Raw genomic sequence first — 18440 nt, forward strand, 5'->3', positions numbered from 1 at the left:
TTTGATGTTGGATACTTGGGTTTTCAAACAGATTTTTGACAAGGTCATTCACCAAGGGCTCTGAAAGAAGTGATTATGGAGTATAAAGGAAGGGCTTCCCAAAGAATAATAATTTATTAAAGATGGGAGACAAATGTTAGTAATAGTTTTAATTTATCCACTGTAATCCCACAAGTTTTATGTTGGGATCTTTGCAGTTCAACATATTCAGAAAAGACCTGGAAAATGGTAGAAACAGTCAGTGTCAGAGATCATACATGACAAAACTATCTTGGGTGGTCAAAAGAATACTGGTTAATAAGTTGCAAGAGGATCTTATAGTACAGGGTGAATGAGAGACAAAATGACAGACAAAATTCAATGTCAATAAATGCAAACTGATGCAAAAGCCCTAATAGTCTCTGAAACAACGATGAGCTCTCAGATCACATTGAGAGGTCAGGGTTGCCCTGGATAGTTCAACAAAAGAATCATTTCAATGTTTAGCACTAGTCAAAAAAGCAGACAGATTAGGAGCTGCCAGAAGGTGGACAGAGAAGAAGACAGAAGTCATCATTTTAGCATTATGCTGAAGTATAGTGCATGTAGTGCATATAGTTCATGCAGTTCTGGTCAACACCTCTCACAAAAGATAGAGATAATGATTAAAGGTCTAGAAGTTCTCCTGTATGGGAAATGACTGAACAGCCCAGGATACTTCAGCTGGAGAAAAGATGATTCATATGAGGGATTATAAAGAAAGCAGGTGAAATCATGGGTGCAGTCAAGAAAGTAAGTAGGGAACAATGATTTACTCTTCCCAGGTTATGGGAGTTTGGGGACATCAAATATAATTATCCAGCAATAGGCTTAGTGTAAATACAGCGGATCACTTCTTCACACAAAGCATAGATTAAACTGCATAATCCATTGCCAGAGGGTATTGTGGAGGCCAAAAATAGAACAACCAAAAAACAATTAAACAGGTGGAAGAAAAGTCTTTTAAGGGAAATTGAGTATAAAGAAGCATATAGAACACACAGCCCCAGAGGTCCTGAAACCTCTGATCTTTGTGCACAAGATTGCTGAACTGTAAAACCTGCTACTGGATAAGAACAATGCTTTGTTTTCACACTCTGTCCTGTATCATATCCCAGAATACTGGATAAATAATCTTTAGCTTTGCTCAATAACTATTCTCATCCTTTCAATCTAGCTTTCTCACCTTCAGGGAGAGTAATCTAATTATTTACGGTACTGGGTATACTAGCAAGCTACGGTATACCTAGTAGGACACTCCCCAGATTTCTCCTGCAGAAACTTTCCTGTCCACTATTGAGCAAAATTCCATAGAAACTGGTTCTTATAGTCCAGAACATAAAGTGCTTACTGGGAGGGCAAAGAACCAGATTTATGGCCATTTTCACCTGATAATTATCTTACAGAACTTGAGAAATTTCAGCAACACAGATCTAGAAAAAGCGCTCATGAGAGGCCCAAATCACTGCTCCAAAAAAGCAGAGGGAGGAACTGACCCAGAGAACCAAATCTCTGTTTCAGACAATACTCTGACACTGGTTACAGGGAAAGAAGAGCACCAGATGTTCCTCCAGCTGTGGAGTTCAATCCAGCAGACACATGCTCAGTTTTAGCCATCCCAGAATTAGCGGTCTCAATTATCTAATATCCCCTTACAGTCAAGAGAGATGGATAGGTATTTCCAGGCAGTGATTCATTCACCCCACTGTCTTTAGACACTTGTCTTAGGATGGACTAAATTGCCTTCAAAGACACTGCTCTCCACATTGATTATACAGAGACCCTACATAACCAGTTGAGGCCAGGCACTTCAGTTTTATACTGCTAGAGTTTGATCAGGTGGACCTCCACACTCAGAGATGATGAAGTTAGAGCAGAGGAGAAGGTGCAGCTTGGAGCCGCAGCACAGGTTGAGACACTGGTGGTCTGAGGGTCTGGCAAGCGCTGGGTGGGAAATAGAAAGGAGAGAGAGAGAGAACAGTAATCAAGGAGACCTGGTGGAAGGTGGAAAATCTAAAGTATACAGTATTGCCAGGCTACCAGTGTTACAGAAATAATGGAATAGTTTGTACTGTTAGGGCAGTTGCACTGAATGCGAAGGATAATATGATGTGCAACAACATGGACATATGGTAGGATAGACCTACAGATGGAAATCCTGGACTCTAATAATAAAAATATAGTACAAGGACTGTACTCCTGAGCCTCTGATCAGAACAATGACAGTGATCAGACAATCTTAGGTGAGATTAGAGAAATTGCAAAATTAGGACAGATAGTAATAGTGGAAGATTTCATCCAGTCTTATACAGACTAACTTAATGCTCAACTAGGATGACTTGTGGAGAGAAAATTTTTGGAAGCAATAAATAATTGCTTCCCAGAATAAGAAATCTAAATTGTTTGACCCACAAGAAAAGATGCTATTCAGGATGTGGTCTGGAATGAAGCACAAAACCCAGTTCAAGAGGTAGAAATGGAAGAGCCACTTTGTAATAATGCTGACAACACAATTAATTTTAACTCTGTAGTGGAAGACAGCAATCTAAATAAATACAGCATATGGATATTCAACTTCAAGAAAGGAAACTATGTAAAAATGAAGCAATTAGTCAAAAAGCACCTAAAAGAAGCAATCCAAAAACCCAGGATGATTACAAGCAGCTTGGAGGTTGTTCAAAATGCTGTACTGCCAGTCAAAGAATTGGTAGGCCCATTCGAGACCCATGGGTTAAAAGGGGCACTCAGTGATAAGTCCATAACAGAGAAACTCAATGACTTTTTTGCTTCAGTTGTTACTGCTGATGACACTGGAAAGTGTCTCATGCTGATGTATTCTTTTGGGGTCTCTGCAAAGAGCTGCTGCACTGAGGACTGGGAGGTTGCCATCATGATCCCATCTACAGCTAGTGCTCTGGAGGGGATCCTGAGATCCATGCACCAGAGGGTCTGATCTCCATCCTGGGATATGTCAGTCTGCTGTGAAGAACAAGATCACTGAAGGCATGGACAAATGCAGCCTGTTGGAAAAGGGTCAAGAAGGCTACTGTGAGGGCAAGCCCTTCCTCATGGACCTCTCACAGCTTTGTTCACAGATAAAGTGTATACATTTTTGTTTTTTCAAAAAGCCTTTGATGAGGTTTTCCAGCAATGTCTATTAAAAAGCTAAGTTGCCATGGGACTGGAGGAAAGGTCCTGTTGTGGACTGAGAGCTAGTTAAAGCATGGGATGCAAAGGGAAGGGCTTAATGGTCACTTTTCAGCATGAATAAGAGTCAGCAGTGAGGTCCGAGGGATTGGTGCTGGTACTGGTCTTACTCAACATGCTCATCAATGACCTCAAGCTCAGGGCGGTAGAGGGAAATCCCAAAGTTTGCAGATGATCCTAAACTTCTTCAGGTAGTCAAATACCTCCCTGAAAGTAGGGAACTCCAGAAGGACCTCAGAGAATGGAGTTAGTGGATAAATAGGTGGCAGATGAACTTCAGCATAGGTAAACATGGAGTAACTGCAGGGAAAAATGATCTGTACCAAGCCTATATGATGCTGAACTCAGAATTGGTAGTTACAGCTCAGGGAAGATCTTGGAGTCATTGCTGGCAGTTCTCTGAAATCATCAGGTAAGTGCACAATGGCAGCCAAAAAAGACAATGAAACACTGGCCACCATCAGGAAGGGTGATAATAACAAAGCAGAAAGCATTATTTTGACCCTCTTGGTGCATCCATATCTTGGGGGCTGCATGTGCTTCTGGTCTCTGCATCTTGAGAACAACATAGTGGGGTTGAAGAGGATACAGAGAAAGACAATTAAAATGATTGAGGGATGGAGCAGCTGCCTTATGAACAGAGACTGAAAAGGCCAAGGTCTTCACTTTGGAGAAGAAAAGGTGAGGGAAAGGGAATATGATGAAAGTTTGCAAACTCATGAAGGCAGTGATTTAGAACAGGTATTAACAATCTGCAGCAATAGAACTAGGGACATTCACTCAAACAAGTAGAAGACTGGTTTTAAAACAGACAATGAGTCTGGGCAAATTCATGAACAATAGATTCAAAACAGATATTAAAGAGAATAGGTAGGGATGTACTCTCTCACATCCCTAATGCAATGGTTGTGCATGCTATCAGAACAAGGGGAATGGACTGCAGATAGTAGCCAGGTTAGCTGCTTTCCCTAAATAGCATCTCCTACTGTCACTGCTGGAGACAGAACCTAGGCTAGGTGGAGCATCATCTGACCTGGCAGGGCATATTTTACACTTCTAATAAGGAAGCGATACTCGTAGACAGATGGGTCCAGGAAGTGTTAGTGTTGGTAGACACGCAGTTAATGATATCTGAAAGTTAAGCAGCAAGATAAAAGCAAGAGGATGGGGTGGAAGGTAAATCACCAAAATGAAAATGACATATATTAGGGTGAAATGAAGAGGGAGAGCAGTGTATCCTTATCAGAGAGATAAAGAACAAGAGCTACGTTATTTTGTGGGTTTAAACAAGTATTTTGACACTGAATATTTTCATGGTGTCACCAGTCTTTGTTGCAGTAATTGCTGCTTTTTCTCACCTGTATGTACCAGCAAGAACTTGGTCACAATCAATCAGGGTAAACTTCTCCAGAACTCGGCCTGCAAATTTCTTGCCTGCTTTGCTGTAGTATGTGTCTCCACTCAGACATCTTAGGCGCATGTTCTGAAACCAAAGAAGAGAGAGCTGGTAAGAGGCTATGAACTGAACTAAACTGGAATATTTCCTTACGTATCAATGATGGATTATCTCAAGCTGGAACTCTACTTCTGAAAGTAGGATGCAGAAAGGCATGAAGTATTTTCTGGCTTTTGCATACCAAAATATTTTGTCACAATGTGCTTCTGTAAGATAAAAAATACCCGCAAATATTGACAGGTTGCACTTAGGTGCAAATGTTGTTTTAAAAAAATTTGAGGAATCCCAATGTTGTAGATCATTTCTAAAATGCATAAGACTATATAATGAGGCTCTCAGTATCTGTCAGGAGCATTTCATAAGATGAGGCATTATTTGCACCTTGGCTGGGGCGAGCAGAAGAGGAGAACAGAGTCACTGGATACAGTTATTGGACTGGTCTATATGATGCAGCACTAAACAAAACATCTAGTATGTAAATAAATGTCCCTAAGGCTGCATCTACACTGGCATGCTAGATCATCCCATACTGCACCTTGAGGCCAGTTCCCGGTCACCTGCCCTGCTTAGCACCAGCTCATCAAAAGATGAAGAACAGCAGCAGTGTGCTGTGACAGTCAGGATGGTCTGCAAGCACATGGCTGGTACTGTTTTGTTCCTCTGCAGAAAGGGTGCCCGCCGGTGGCCAGTGCACGCTTGGGCAGGCCTTCCCTTCACCGCACAGGAGATTTCAGTCTGGCCAGCTACAGCATTTTTCAACAGCTGATGCCAGGATGCAGGCAAAAGACAAACACGAGTAGTTGTGATTTGTCTGCAAGGGTTCTCCTCCTCCCCCTCCTCCCAAGGAGCATGAATGTGTGTGGTGACAGGGCCATCTATATTCAGCCAAGGGCTAGCTCATGCAGTCTCTGGCCTCACATGGGGTGCACAGTGCAGAAGCTGTGCCTCAGGTGTGAGGAGCAGGAGGTGGTCACCCTGCTGCAGGCAGAGCTCAGCTCCACTCTGGCCAGCCTTCCTCTTCCATCACAGTCCTTGCAGGTGGTAGGTGGACTTCCTGGAAACAGCCCAACATCTGCTGGGGAGCTCATTGCAGCAGGGCAGAAAAAGCTTGACTTCTACATCACTCTGAGGAAGTCTCCCTGCCTGTGCAATGAGCACCACTGCTTGTACCAAGGCTTCACAGAAGCAGCAAATCTCATCCAGTCCATCAAACCCAACAGTCTATCTCTAGCAGTGGTGAGTGGCATCTAGGGAAGAGTAGGAAGAGGGCAGTAATTTACGATGCTGCGTCCTAATATTGTTGCAGCCTCTATTTTCTGCTCAAGGAACTTCCTGAACCTCTTGTGGTTTGTCTCAGTGGTAATCCCACCTGGACCTCTTCTCCAAGTACTTGTCCAGTCTTCTCTACAGTTCACGTAAACTTTTAGCAGGGACAGAGCTGAAGCTTCACAACCTTTGCACTGCTATCCTCACTCATTACCTTCTTGCATCCCAGAACATGTTATTTGCCACATGAGGACCACAAAACACCAGGATGCAGGACTGGAAGGGCTCTTCTCCCTCCTCTGTGTTTAGAAACAGAGCTTGACTTCCTAGACCAAACAGCCATGCTCTCTTAGCCTAGGACAGTGGGACAAGGTGGGGGAGGTGGTCCTAGGGACCAGGCTGAGGGGAGCAGCATTGTTTTTTTTTAACCAATTCCAAGACTTAGTTATTACATCCAAAGTGTGACTGAAAACTTACTGGGAAGTTGTCTTGAGTCAGAGCCATTTTATTGCACATTTCCACAAAATGCTTCAAGTATTCTTCATCCAGGATCAGGTACACAGGGACATGCCGTTTGCTTGAGGCTTCCAGCAGGTCACACAGTATTTCCATGTCTGTAAACAGATCCATCACAATTGCTATCACCTAGCCAGGAGAAAAGGGGTAGGGGGGTGGATGGAAAAAAGACTGTTAAAATCACATGACCAAGTGGACTGTGCTACAGACTGTGAATTAAGTCTTCAAACCTCCAGAATTTCAGGGCAAGTACAGCCAATAGTGGTGATTGCATCTGGACCATTGTGTTTCATAGTCCTTACCCCACCATGGTAGATGAAATCACTCTTAATAACTATGAAGATATTCCCCACCCTGCCATCTCCTGTCTCATCAATCTGTCGTTCACAGAAAGAAATAGCAGAAAAGGTAATGCATGTGTGCAGACTCTCAAAATCATTGGTTCAACAACTATGTATTGTCTTAAGCAATTATATAAAATACAAACAGGAAACCCTGAGACTGACCAAAATCAAGATTCAATTGGTATAAGAGTGACTCCATGGATGACTGGCATATTAATATAAAGGGGTATCATTTCTTCAGGAAGCACACACTGTCAGGTAAGGGAGGAGGTATTTCAATCTAGTATGTACCTGTCCTTGTTCCAAGATTACACCGTAGAGGAAACTACACTTAATCATTGAATGACACAGGCAGTAAGGGACCTCTGGAGGTCACCTGGCTCCCCCATATCCACCTGCTCAGAGCAGGGCCAATGTCACGGTTATATCCAACTTCAAAGTTATACGAGGCTGCTCAGTGCCTTCTCCAGTTGAGTTTTGAATATATCGAAGGATGGAGATTTTCACAGCCTGTCTGGGTCCCTGCTCTAGTGTCTGACCACCCTCATCATGAAAAACAATTTCTTAATATGTAATCAGTATTTCTCTGGTTCCAACTTGTGTCCATTGACCCTAATCCACTTGCTCTGCACCTCTGAGAAGATTCTAGCTACATCTCCTCTATAAACTCCCATTAGGTGTCTGAAGACAGCAATGAGATCTCCCCTTCTCCAGCCTGAAGGAACAGGTCTCTTGGCCTCTTCCTATCCTATGCTCCATATGATAGGCTGTGACGGTCTCAGTGGCATCCACTGGAGTCACTCCAGTATGTCAGTGTCTGTCATATACTGGGGAGCCCAAACTGGACCCCATTGCTGATGGGTTTTCCACCAGAGCTGAATGGAGGGGAAGGATCCCTTCCCCTTCCCTGCTGGCTGCACTCTTGCCAGTACAGCCCAGAGTGTGGACGACCTTCCTTTCCACATGAGCACATGGCTGATTCTATCTAACTTGTCCATCAGGACCCCTTCCACAAAGCTGCTTTCTAGACAGTTGCCCCCAGTGTGTCCTGCTGCATGGGGTTATTCCCTTCCAGGGCAGGACTGTGCATTTGTCTTTGCTGAAATTATTGACTGTTCACAATTTGGTATTGCCAAAACTTGCTCAGGCTGCACTCCATCTCATCATCCAGGTCATTAATAAAGATGTTAAAGAGTATTGGCATGAGTATTGACCCCTGGGGGACACCACTAGTTGAACTTTGAACCTCTGATCACCACACTTTTTAATCCAGTGATCTAGTCAATTTTTACACCCACCTTGTAGTCTACCTATCCAAACTGTATCTTACCAATCTGACTATAAGAAGACTATGGGAGACCAAGTCAAAGTCCTCGCTGAAGAAAGGTAAACAATGTCCACTGCTCTCCCCTCATCCATGCAGCCAGTCATCTCATCACAAAGGCACTTAGGTTGGACAGGCACAATTTGCCATTCATAATTCCATGCTGGCTTTCACAGTCATCTTTTTATTCTTCATGTGCCTGGATATAGCTTACTGAGGTGAGGCTGACTGGCCTGTAGCTCCTCAGTCTCTCCTTCTTGCCCTTCCTGAAGATGGGTGTGATATTTGCCTTTTTCTGTTATGAGTAACATCCCTCCCTCTCCCCAACTGCCATGACCTTTCAAAGATAATAGAAGCAGCTTTGCAATGACATCAGACAGCTGAAAGAATCTGCCTCATAAATAACGTGGAAGAGAACATAGACATCATTATACGGGGGATTGCACATACATCAGTGCACCAGAAAGATCAAACGGATGAAATCTATTATGGGCAATGGGCTGAATTATCCAGAGCTCAGGCTTTTGTGGCGAGGAGGACTCTTTAACTGTCCAGTCATCTTTTGGCAAAGAAACATAGCAGGACAGAAATGCCTATCAAACCCTTGGAATGCAGTAGTGACAGCTTTTCATACTAAAGATGATGAAATAACTAATCGAAGAGCTCTTCTCAACTTGACTCTGTCCATAAAAAGGTAGATATTTTAAAGTGTCTTGGTGAAAGCAACCATTAAGCGATAGTTAACAATCCTAAGGGTGTGAAGAAAAAAATAACACTAAAATTAAGAAATATATATTTAAAGAAAGTCTGTCTCAATAAACTGGAGAACTGCAAGATAAGGTCTCCAAGGGAGAAGGTTTAAAATGAAGATGTTAAAGAGAACTAGCAGTTCTTTAAAGAATGAGAATGAAGGCGACAATGGCAATCCAACCCATTGTGGAAGAGATATGGGATGGAAGGTAAGAGGCCATCTTGGCTAAATGAACTCTCCAAAAACTAGAAAGAAAAATACAGAAAATGGAAGGTAAGTCATGGCAAGTATCTAGTACTAGTAAGTTGTCCCAGAACAAGAAAATTCAAAGTACAAAATGACCCGCAACCAGGACAATAGATCAAAGGAGATCAGCCATAAACAAATTAAGATGTGACTGGAGAAGTTGTTCCACTCTTCCACACTGCCAAAAGACAACTGTAAGAAGGCTGTTATTTTGATCAGGAAGCAACAGCTGTGATCTGTTGGCCACCACTGTTAGTACTGGGGGTGGGGGAGCATCTTGGAGAAGGAAGGAACAGGTAGGAAAGCTGAGCCGGATGGTTAGCCAGGCCTCACAAACTTCACTCAGGGGTGCTCACAGAGTGGTCTGCTAACCTAGACCTCAAACCATTAACAGTTACTATTGAGATCTCAGGGAAGATGGTAACATGCTGGGAGACTGAAGAAGGTGAAGTAACCAAGTAATTACAGACAGACCAGCTTCATTTCAAAAGCTGAAAAAATACTAGAACTACTAATCAGGTATGTTAGTCCCAGTCCTTACGTTGTCTTAGCAGTAAATAAGATAATTGTTTGGTACTTGTAAGTTGTTTGTATAACTTTGCTTTCAAGTTTATGCACCTAGTAGAGGATGCCCCAATAAAGATGACCCAACGTTTCAGTGAAGCTCCAATGGCCCTATTTCTCTGCTACACAATGTACATGCCCTGCACTATGCCTGGGGCACAAAACCCATGACAGAGCTTGTCCCTGCTGCCCATGATGCATCCTGTGAGGAGGTGGGAAACCCGTTTTTGAAAACTTTTTCTGCCTGTGTTAGAGCATGGCCGTGAATACAATTCTCTATGGCCGGAGGCACCTGTGGAACAGACTCTGCAGGGTGAGATTTCTCCTGCCACTTCTGCTCAGCTGCTCCTCTTTGAATAAAAATTTAAATGCTGATGATGGCTGTGAGATTGACTCTTACGTGTGCAGGGGTTCAAACTTTAAATTAGGCACTGGCTGAATCAGGTTCATGGGTCTGACCTGGAACAGTTGCAGGAAAGAGGAGCTCAGAGGATCGCTGAACCTGGGACGTGGGGACAGGCTCATAGCTCTGCTCTGGATCCACAGGCTGGCCCCAAGGGCCCTGCAAGCGGGATAGCTCTCCTGCTCTATGTTTTGCTATGGGCAGAGCAGGGGGCTGTGCCAGCCTCAGTGTGCTCTCTTGCCTCATCCTTTGCCTAGCACGCTGTCTCCTCTCAGCCCTGAGCTTCAGCTCTGCCTGTATGCACACACTGCCAAGAGACCCTCTGCACCTGGGCCATGGCGGCAGAGGGCAGGAATGCCCAAAGGTTCCTCTCTGAGATGCCTGTTCCCTTGTGGATTTAGCCCTTTGCAGATGGGCAAGGTTTCTTGGCTCCATCTGAATTGTCCCTGAAGACCAGCTCTGTGGGGTACCTCACACAGGAGCTGTGCCTGCCACCACGCTGGCACGTGACCATCTCTTCCTGCTTGCCTGGCTGAAGAAGTTGCAGGCACAGCACCTCTCCTACGTGCTCTTGCTACACCCCATGCAATGGGCCAGCACTTGCCCCATGTGGAACTCACTTGCACAATGTCAGAAGCACAGATAGGATCATGCCATGCAGCAGCAGGCTACCAGATACAAGTAGGGTCTCCAGGTAACATGTCCCTCCTATTCACCACTAGGTCCCCAGTGCCTCAGAGTCCACAAAGCAGTCTCTGCTACATGATCTCCCAGATTCAGCCCATCTGAACGCCCACAAAGACCCAGCAGTGTCCCCAGCCTTTGAGGCAGGACATCCCAGCAGGCCCCAGGCTCCTCTTCCCTCTCTGGCATTCATGCAAGGGCCTGGATGTTCTCTCTTTTTTGCAGGAGACCCCCTCAGCCCACCACAGCAAGGTTTGGCGGAGCACCTTCCTAGAGGTCGGGGTGCTCACAGGCATCCAAGCAAGAGACTAGGCAGCTGTGAGAAAGCAATATACCTCTCCCCCTCAGCAAGAACTAAAAGCATTCCTACTGTCCAGGCCAAAATCCCTTCTCCTCCACCCTCTGACCCCAGTCCTGGGAAACACAGGCATCAGAGTTTGACTCCCAACAGCTGTGGCCCTTGCCAGTGTTGTCCTCCCAGAAGCTATATGAGGCTCTAGCAAACCACTGTCCCCTCCTGAAATCCCAGCATCCAGCGTGGACAGCAGAGTCAGCTCCTGGTAGGCGGGCTCTGAAAGCAGCAAGAGAAACATAGCTGGCTTCCCAAATTAACTCTGCTGCTGGGCCACAGACATTAGGTACTGTTGAGACCCACAGAAAGAGCAGGACTTCACTGTGTCTTTTTATGTCGGCCTTCAGCCAAAGAGCAAGGCCTGTAAGACCACGCAATTTAACCAAGTGACTTTTATGGGCTACCCATCTTCTAATGAGGAAACACCAAGAAAAAGCCCAAACCTTGTACAGGGCCCCAGGCAAATCCCTCTCAGCCACACTTGCGTCACAATATCCTGGCTCATCTGAGGCTTAGTTCTGGGGCAAACTTGGCCCTAGAGACAATCTAAACTTGACTTGAAAAGTCAATACGATAAAGGAGTTCAGAAAGAATGAAGCTCCTTCAGCCCCAGACTCTCTGGGCTCAGCTGCGCCATGCATGCCAGGTGTGCACAGAAGGAACACATCAGTGGACTTGTCTACACTGGTGCTTACTGGCTTTGGCAGTGCTTGGGGCTGTTGTATGTCCAGAAAAGGTACAGCTGGTCCCTGGTGCTTGCTGTGGGAGGGATGAGGCCAAGCGGGCACGAGCATGGCTGCGTAGGGCAGTCCAGGCGACAGAGTCACCCATGGCGCCCCGCGCCCCAGGTTGTGACGCAGCTCGCTGCCAGGCAGATCTGCATCTCCTGGCAACCTTGTGGTAGCTTTCTGGCGTCGGCACTGGAACAGGCGCCCCAGGCAGCAGGACTCTGGCTTGTGCAAGATGGGTGGAGCCCCGTGCGATAGTCAGACTCATGTTTTCCAAAGCAGGTCTTTGCTTAGCATCGTGAGGTGGAACAAGCTCTGGCTCTGTTCACGGCCTCTTCACATGTGATCCTTTCACAAGGAAGGATTTGGGTAGGGTTGCTACTGGTGGTGCTGGCAAGCACCCACAGCTGCTGCTGGGGCAAGGAAGCAGGAAGGCTGGCAGCCTTGCATGAACTGCGGTTTGCAACAAAGGGCATCGTGGTGGGGTGAGAGGGCAGGACGTGCCCTGCCATGGCCTCATGCGCCGGAGGAGCAGGCACCCTTGCCAGGACACTCCTCCAGGCTGGGGGCTGCTCATACTAAGACTGTATGCTGCAGGACAACTGTAAGGGCCAGTCAAATCAACATCTCCTCTTGGTAAACAAAGCAGGCAGCTCTTACAGTAACCCCAGCTGGGCCCAAAGCCAGGAGACCCTGGAAGTCTTCCCCCTGAAAGCTCCTAAGAAGGCAGCATTGTCACAAAAGCATGGTCTAAAATCTCAAAGGTAATTTTGAACAGATTTATACAGCACTAGAAGTAAAGTAACTAAATACCATTTCCAACTCAGGCTCCTGACAACTCATCTCATGTTTAAAAAGCCTTAGGCATTTAAGTCAATCTGGCCTTATAAACCTGAGCAAAGTATGTCCAGTGCTTTCAGCCCCTTGGCCTCAGTGCGGGGAGCTGCACGGCTGGGGCTGGCTCAGTGCCTCCCTGATCATCAACCCTGAGCTTGCCATGTTGATCGCAGCCTCCAAGCCCACAGCCAATCTTGCCAGCCAGGACACCACAAAGACACAGCTGCCCCACAGGCTCTAAAAAGTTCATACCTTGCCATTGTAGGGTTAAGTCGTGACATTTCTGAATCCACTTCTGGAAACTCACAATTCAGCAATTACTGCAGTCATCACTTTGGGAATTACAGCACTTACCAGCATCTAATTGGGATTGCCATCTGTCTGGTTTCTAACCAGCACAGCTGGTTTTACCTGTATTTGCCAATAGCAGTGTGGTTTTGGTCATTACCGTAGTGTTGCCATTTGAAGCGAACCATTGCTTCCCTGGGGACCATCAAAGACCCTTCTACCATCGCATGTAAACGCAGACATGCAGCCAGTGTCAGAGTTGCGCAAGAGGGGGGACAAAAGTAGTATGAACAGTTCAAAATAGCTTGGAGCTCATCCAACACAAGTAAAATTGTAATAATATTAAGAAATAAAGGCTAAGGTGTGGCTATGCTGCATCTTCTTACGTCTGCAAAAAGAAAAGCTCAAATCTGAAAATATATCTTCAAAGACAGATGGTTAAATACAGTAAAGGAGAAAGACAAACCACACCAGCAAAAGGTACCAATAAAACAAATACCCATTTTGATGATTTGTCAGTACAAATACGCTGTTGCAAAATATGTCAGCTGATGTTGTTTAGTATGACCGTACAAGAGAAAACAGCAAACAACATCTCAAGATGTACACCTTCCTGTCTACAGGACCCAGGAGAAGCATTTTGGGATCTCAATATCTTTCCCAGATCCCACCAGCACCCTATCCCCCTTTTATTTTAGCTGTAAGCACATAGGAGAACAAACACATAGGAGGGACGTAGGAATAATTTAAATTCTAGTGCAAAAAGCATCGGAGCCATTGCACTGCAAAAACTGCAGTTCAAAAGTGAAAAGCAAGTGGTTCTCTGTCGGGTTGCTACTGCCACTTCAGACAAAAGATGTTTTTAGCTCTGGTTCTCTTTTGACATTAAAAACTGTACAAGTAATATTCTTTTGGATGTTCTGACGAGCAAAATGACTCAGAGAACTACTTAAAGATGTGTAACTGGGGCTGTGACTGAGCTGGAACTGCTGTCATACATAGAGTTAGTCATGGGAAGCATTGGCCAGATCTGCTAAACCAGAAGTCAGTAAAACACCAGTAATGAACCAATAAGATGGTTTAAAGCTCATTATTCCATTTTACACAACACAGTCAAAAGTGCTGCATGAAAATGCCCAGCTTGAACATAAAGGGTTGAAGATTCTCTGTGCTTTCCCAAGCCAAGCAAAAAAGGGTGAAAACGCTCAAAATGTACAAGAAAGCACCTCTGTGAGTGCTTACTGCCCAGATAACCTCGTGTGAACTAAGAAAGCAGTAAGTTTTTTTTCATGTGGTTTGAAGAATCAGGATGCAGGCTGATTAAATCATCATCAGAGATCCAGGACATGCACTAAGTGACAAGGGGACATTTCCTCAGGAATCATTTACTTTGTGCATTTGACCATGACTATGTCTTAATCCCTGTTTCTGAAAATGATGCAACAAGTGTCACAGGACTTTTCAGATTGTTTAGGATGTGATGAATCAGGTGATTTTTGTGGCTTACTTCCTGAACAAAACTTCCCATATTTGCCTGCAAAGGTGCATTCAGGTATTAAGCAATAGCTGCTTACAACTGGGCAATAGCTTATGTTGCTTCTATTGGTTAAAAAAAAAAAAAAAAAAAAAAAAAAAAAAAAAAAGAGAGAGAGAGAGAGAGAGAGATCCATTTACCTCATTGTCATGCCTGACTTTCAATGATATGTGGTTGTTCAATGATGTTATGAAGCTGCACAGCAACCTGAGCTGCTGCATGGCCCCGGTTTGCTCTGCTGGGGACAACATAACTGTGTTTCTCAGTATTGCAGATAGTGATAGAAGATAATGCTTTTGTTTGATCTGCCTGGAAATGGCTTGTGTTCTTGACACAGCTGAAATCCAGGTTTAACAGTTCTTTGGTCCCTGCTTTCTGTGCTATGTAGTAATGGATTTAAGGAGTGACCGTCAGGTTAAATAAGAAACTATTAGAGTGATAAGAGAAATTGCCTAGGAGCTGACTGATTAAAAGTGAACTTTGCACTAAAAGTTAACTCAGTATCCCTCTGCTATTGAAATAGCACAAAAGAAAATGAATGTGGAAAACATGAAAAGAACCATAAAGAGGACAAAGGCAATAAAAGCTGCAAATGCATCTGAGATATAGCTGTCTGAGCTGCTGCTCTAGTACATAGTATAATGGCAAAGCAAAAAGAAACAAAAAGTAAGGAGCATAATTTAGCAAGCATATCCACATCAGAATTGTGCTTGATAGGCAAATATTGTCATTGTCCAGTCTTTATTATATCTGAAACCTGGCAATCCACACCCAGCAAAAAAACTGCACGACGGGGCAAAAATGGGCTCATCTTGTTCAAACTCAGAGAGGAACAGACACCAAGGCTAGAAGATATGGTGATGTGGTCTAACCTACTTGAAACCATAGGCAGGGACTTGCAGTCCCACATGTTCAAAGTTTACTCTGATCCTATGTATTCCCACAGCAGCTCACCAGTGCAATCCTCTTGTCCTACTTAACATCACGTCCATGGGTCAAGACAAGCCCTGGCCTTGCAAGTTCCCTGGTGGAGGGCAGAACAGGTCCGATGGTGCACGCTTGCTGGCTTAGGACAGTTAAGCGTTAACGCTGCACACCCTGCCACTTGCTTTGGGCCTTGGTACTATGCTCTGCGTACATGCAAATATAGATGCAGAGTGCCTTAAAGGGCACTGCCCATATGACATGAAATCCCAGGTGGAAACAAGTTACGAGAACAGAAAGGAGCAGGAACAGTTACAGATCTGACAGAAAAAGAGCAATCACATCATTCCAGACGTCTAGACAGCAACAACAGCTTGGTACTGTCCTGGGAACAGCCACCAAGACACAGATGCTGTGGTACAAGACCCCACTCAAGGGACGCAGCTTTATACATACCGTCCGTGCCCGGCTGATCAGGGACCGAAGCAAATCCTTAATGCTGTTAGCCTTGTTTCTTTGGAAAACCACAGTGGCTTTAGTCTGTCCAGATGTGAAGAATGGCATCCCTGGCCACCCCAGCTCCAGCTCTGGGGGGTGCACATCAGACATAAGTGGAAAGTAGGTGCCAGATGTTAGCTCAGAGTAGAGGGAGGACTTGTCTCCAGTGTCCAAGTCAGCAGAGTTGGCCTCTTTGTCTTTTAAGGCACTGGGTTCTGGAGAGCTTTGGCTTCTCTGATGGTTCATATATTCCATGTCCAGGGTGGAGAGAAAAGGCAGCTCCCGTTCCTCAGCGATGGCACACAGGTAGCCACGTTCCCCCTGCTCAAGAAAGGCATCTATGGCGAGCCTAGCTGTTTCACTATGCTGGAGCACGAGCGGAGTGGTGGGCTCTCTCCACCATGGCTTCTTCAGCTGCTCTAGACGGCTCTTCAGTGGCCCAGACACCCCTTGCTGGCCCCCGTAGCTGCGGTGGAACTGGGGCCTTGCTTCTACTGCTAGGTAGTTGAACATTACCAGAGCTGTCGATGCTAAGAAGTGCCTCTCTAGCTGGATTAGTCCTCTAGCAGATTCCAGGTCTTTCCTGACCTTCTCTTACTCTCCTGAGCTGCCTCCCAACAGGTTCCTTCAGAATTCAACATGATTTCCACTCCTCCGCTTGGGAGTTAATCACCAGGTACAGCCTCCCACTCTGGGGGAGGAGCTGGCCTTCCCCAGCTCCCTCACTCAGCCTCACCAGCCACACTCCTGATATTCAGTGCTTAAAGTATCCCTTTTGCAATGGGAGGGAGATCAGCTCTTCAATCTGCTCCTTCCCTTTCGCTGTAACTGATTCATGCACTGCCCTCCCCTTCACTCCCGTGACGTTCCCACCTTTGGCCAAGCAGGCTCTAACCGGTTTTGTCCCTCACTGTGCTCACAGTGAAAATGCAGATGTTGCAACTTGTTCCTGCTTGAAATCTGTTCCAAATCAAACATGCTTCTCAGTGGCAGTTACAATGAAATACAAATATCCTGAGCAGGTAATGGGACTAGGCGAAGAAACTCATTCATTCCTGAACCATAGCTACTGGTTCCTGTTCAGCATTTCATGGGAACCTTGGATTTGCCCCACCGGCACCTAGCAGAGAAGCCAAAACAGCATCTTTTTTGATACCACAAGGCCACAGCATCTGTATGAAGCATGGCAGGAATCTTAGCACAGCACTTTATATCATTAAATACCACAGCCTACAACAGCAATAGCTCATATGGTCTCTTAGCATCTCCCTGGGAATTCCTCAAGGAAGGGAGCATTCAAACACAGGAGTGTGAATGATAATACTGTGCATGGGGTGGATATTTGGGGGATTAGTTAACTCCAGTTACCCAGAAGTATTATGGAGTTATTTCTGGAGAAACACTACAGGCAGACACTAATAGGTAAGTTAAAACACTGTGTTAGGAACGCATTCAGTACACAATGCAGTGTAAGAAAAATTCTGCACAGGAGGCACATAGAAGTCCCCAGACTGCAATCTGGACCTCCTCCACCCCATTCATCTCACTTACCCTGCAGCTACTAAACTCCACAGATGCTAACCAGAAAAATTTTAAAGCATAGCATGAAGAACTGGCTGGACAGTTGATGTAATTAGCTAGCCTTTTATCTACGAGTTACAAAAACCCCATAGATTAAATTATCCAGGCTAAATCAAGCTCTCTAAAAGCTAAATGTCTACTCTCTAATAATCACCAGGCAATAGTCAATAGAGAGAGACAGCCATGCCTAAGTGTGAACCAGCACATTCAAACACTGAGTTCCAGGGCAGCTGGGATAAATCACATCCTCCAGGGGCTATCACTCTCCATCAGCTACAAATGCAGATAGATGATTTATTTAGATTAGCTGTTTAGTCTTTAAATTGCTAAAGTTAGAATGAAGACTCTTACCAGGACTGTGCAAACATAAAGAGCAGAAAACAATGTATATTTAATCAGAAGGCTGAACTAACCTGCCAGAGCTGTGCTGCAATGAAGCCAGCAGAGAGCAGGTGCAGAGTTAGCCGCCACGGACAATAGATATGGTACAAAACTACAATAATGCTATGGGCACAGAAGTTTCATAGGTGCAAATAAGTGTTGGAGCAGCCTGAAGAAAAACATAACTTAAAATGGTGAGGTGAATAACCAAATAGAATGTAAGGAAGTTTGAGAAAAATCAATGTACAGAGTTACAGGAAGGGGCTGTAAGATAGATATGATGGGCCTTTCTCTGGAGCTGCTTTCCCAGGATGCTGCGTATTAACATCACCCTTCTTTTTGTCTTCCTGAAGAGCTAAAAAGACTGTAAATTTAAAGGAAGTCATCACATGTGTTTTCTGCCAGATATATCACTGCTTCTGATTCTGGTACAGTAAAGAGATTTCAACTTTTTCTCCAGCTGGTGTTTGGTAAGGATCTGCTCTCCCTCCAGTAATTTCTCATGGACCTCGACACATGAAAGCACTCACCATGCAAA

At 45.0% G+C, this 18440-nt stretch overlaps 1 protein-coding gene across 1 annotated transcript in view; it reads right to left on the reverse strand.

Annotated features, from left to right (window-relative positions):
• Positions 1–18440, reverse strand: part of LOC112983182 (ubiquinol-cytochrome-c reductase complex assembly factor 1) — a 96951-nt gene that overhangs the window by 9790 nt on the left and 68721 nt on the right. Inside the window, exons 10-11 of the mRNA XM_064521298.1 lie at positions 6425–6592; positions 4584–4708 (exon numbers count right to left, since the gene is read on the reverse strand). Of these exons, the coding sequence (XP_064377368.1) occupies positions 4584–4708; positions 6425–6592 (293 nt within the window). The remainder of the gene's footprint in view (positions 1–4583; positions 4709–6424; positions 6593–18440) is intronic.

Source organism: Dromaius novaehollandiae, chromosome 16, assembly GCF_036370855.1.
Source record: "Dromaius novaehollandiae isolate bDroNov1 chromosome 16, bDroNov1.hap1, whole genome shotgun sequence".
In the NCBI taxonomy this organism is placed as follows: Eukaryota; Metazoa; Chordata; class Aves; order Casuariiformes; family Dromaiidae; genus Dromaius; species Dromaius novaehollandiae.